Below are 2319 nucleotides of genomic sequence, written 5' to 3' on the forward strand. Positions count from 1 at the left end.
AATGGCCAGGTAGATTAGCAGATATCTCGTTACAATTCGACTATAGTTTAAGGTATATGGTATAGACAGGATGACATTCACGGAAGTAATCTTTAATCGAAAAAGCGTCATCTGTGCTCTATAGTACTGCGGACGATTCGCGGGATAGGATCCATGAAAGTTGCTCTGTGCATTGCAAGAACAACTCATCCATTCCATGTGTTTAGGATGATTTTCAGAGTCGTAAGTAGCAATTGGATTCTGCAGGGCGTTCATCGGATTGCTTGAGTCGTTCAATGAAGGGGATATTTCACGTAAAGCAAGCAAGTGACGATGGACCACATTCGCATCAGATAAATTAATCAATCAACCGGCCAGCCTGAGATGAACAGTGCAGACCAGAAAACAGCGGATGGAACGAACAAAGCAACAATTATCCCAGAAGGGAGCGTTCGAAGTCGTCGATAGGAATCCCGACCAGCCGTTCGAGGATGGTCAACCACATCGGTGGCGGAATCAGAAAATTGACCTGTTCCACCACAGTATATTTGACCAACTTGGTCGAACTGGTCGACCAGAGCGTCGGACAGAACAGTCGGCCGGCAATTTGGCGCTCGTTGTTCGACGCCAACGTCGAAAAGCCGGCGTCGTAGATTCGGGCGCAGCCGTCGGTGGTCAGCAAAACTGGCACGCCACTTTCGAGCAGGCTCAAATCCACCACTCGCATACCGATCGCATCCAGACGCAATTTGGACAAGCAGATCAATTTGTGCGGATTCCAGACCGACGCCCCTTCGGCTTGCAACGCCAGTACGGTGAAATCGCCCGGTCGGGGACAAAATTGGACATTTCGAATTTCGCCCAAATCGGACGACTTGCAACAGTTCGACGTTTTCGACTGCAAATTCCAAGCGCAAAATTGACCGTCGCTGTCGCCGAACACCAGCAAATCCTCTTTCCAAGCCATGGCCGACATCGGACCACTGGTGCCGGTCCACTGGGTCTGCACCTCGCAGCCGTCTTTCACATGCAGACCTTTGACTACCACGTGCCAGAGGTGATTTTCGTGGTCGAGAACGACCAAATTTTCCCTATACAGCACACCGGCCTGAGATTGGTGCTGTTGGTGGTGGTTGGTCGGCGATTCTTGCAACGTTGTTTCGTCGTTGTCCAATTCGATCATCATCTCATCTTTCGAATCAACACCCAGACCACCGCCCCCACCACTGTTACTATTATTCACGTTCAGTCGTTGAACATGGTGGTGCTTTGTCGACCACGCCATGTCGACCACTATTGGACAACGGCGAGACATTTTCTTCAACAAACGAAACGATTTCAAATCCCAAATTTCCATCGGCTGTCTTCGAAATGCAATTGCCAAATAGGAATAAAAATGCGACACCTATTCAAAACATAAAAATATTACACATTAATATGTATATATGTTCGTGTTCATGTGCGCGTGCAAAGTTCAACACATACTTTGATCATTTCGATTGCCGATTCATCACATTCGGGACGTAGTACTTGGGCACGTCCACTTCGGATGTCGACGTATAAAAGTTCGTTTCGAACCAAATTAGTGGAAGAGGATGCAGTGAAATTTTGCAAACAAGCACAGCTGACGAAATGTTCCACACCCACCCATTCCAAGCAGACCACTGGACACGAATGGAGACCGAAGTCTCGTTCCAATTCGCCACGGTCCGCGTCCACGAGCTGCACAACGCCATCCTGATTGCCGATCAGAATCAACTGTTCGCCGTTTCGACCACGGCTCGGACAAGAACGCACAATGGTCGGCGAACCGCCCAACGAATAACGAACGCAAGCCTGGGTCAGACGTGTCGGCCACGCCCACTGGTTCCACTGACTGGCCAGCTGGCTCAACGTGTACCAAGTCGACCCAGCCGGGCTTGTTGGTTCGGGCTCGACAATTGGCTCGACGTCGTAGCGGCACAGTCGACCGTTGCCCGTCACGGCCGCCAGACGAAGTTCGCAATCCGGAGCCAAGCAGATCCCGACCGGAAACCAACTTTTGACCAAATTTCGTTGTTGATTTTCCAAACAGCAAACCGTCTCGTAGGACATGGTCACCGGCTTGCCGAATTCGGTGGCGCCGGCACCACTGTAACGACAGGCTCGCAACGACAACCCTCCATTCTCTTGGCACATGTAAAACGCGTCTCGTTGTCGACACGGCAAGATGGACAAAATTGCAGATGCACTGCGGTCGAACGTCAAATGGAGGACCGGCAACATTCGATCCACGTTGACCAGCACAATCTCCCGCGAAATAAACCTAAAAACAGATGACCACGCCCTAAAACGGCTGGT

General features: G+C 50.5%; 2 protein-coding genes across 2 annotated transcripts; both read right to left on the reverse strand.

Moving 5' to 3' along the window:
• Positions 1-341: 341 nt before the first annotated feature.
• Positions 342-1294, reverse strand: Tsp_13073 (conserved hypothetical protein). The gene is made up of 2 exons (XM_003366554.1): positions 904-1294; positions 342-877 (listed from the first exon to the last, which is right to left on the reverse strand). Exons 1-2 carry the CDS (start codon positions 1292-1294, stop codon positions 342-344), a joined length of 927 nt encoding a protein of 308 aa, XP_003366602.1.
• Positions 1295-1434: 140 nt separating this feature from the next.
• Tsp_13074 (bromodomain and WD repeat-containing protein 2) lies at positions 1435-2284 on the reverse strand (the record flags this gene model as incomplete). Its single annotated transcript, XM_003366555.1, has 1 exon — positions 1435-2284. A coding segment is annotated over one exon (850 nt), but the record flags the coding sequence as incomplete, so codon positions are not given.
• Positions 2285-2319: the final 35 nt, after the last annotated feature.

This window comes from Trichinella spiralis (assembly GCF_000181795.1).
Source record: "Trichinella spiralis strain ISS 195 chromosome Unknown Scfld5813, whole genome shotgun sequence".
Taxonomy (NCBI): Eukaryota; Metazoa; Nematoda; class Enoplea; order Trichinellida; family Trichinellidae; genus Trichinella; species Trichinella spiralis.

Coding starts and splice junctions, on each gene's coding strand:
- Tsp_13073 (XM_003366554.1), bottom strand. CDS start 1,294: ATGTCTCGCCGTTGTCCAATAGTGGTCGACATGGCGTGGTCGACAAAG. Junction 878..903: donor GGTGTTCGGCGACAGCGACG/GTCAATTTTGCG, acceptor TGGAATTTGCAG/TCGAAAACGTCGAACTGTTG.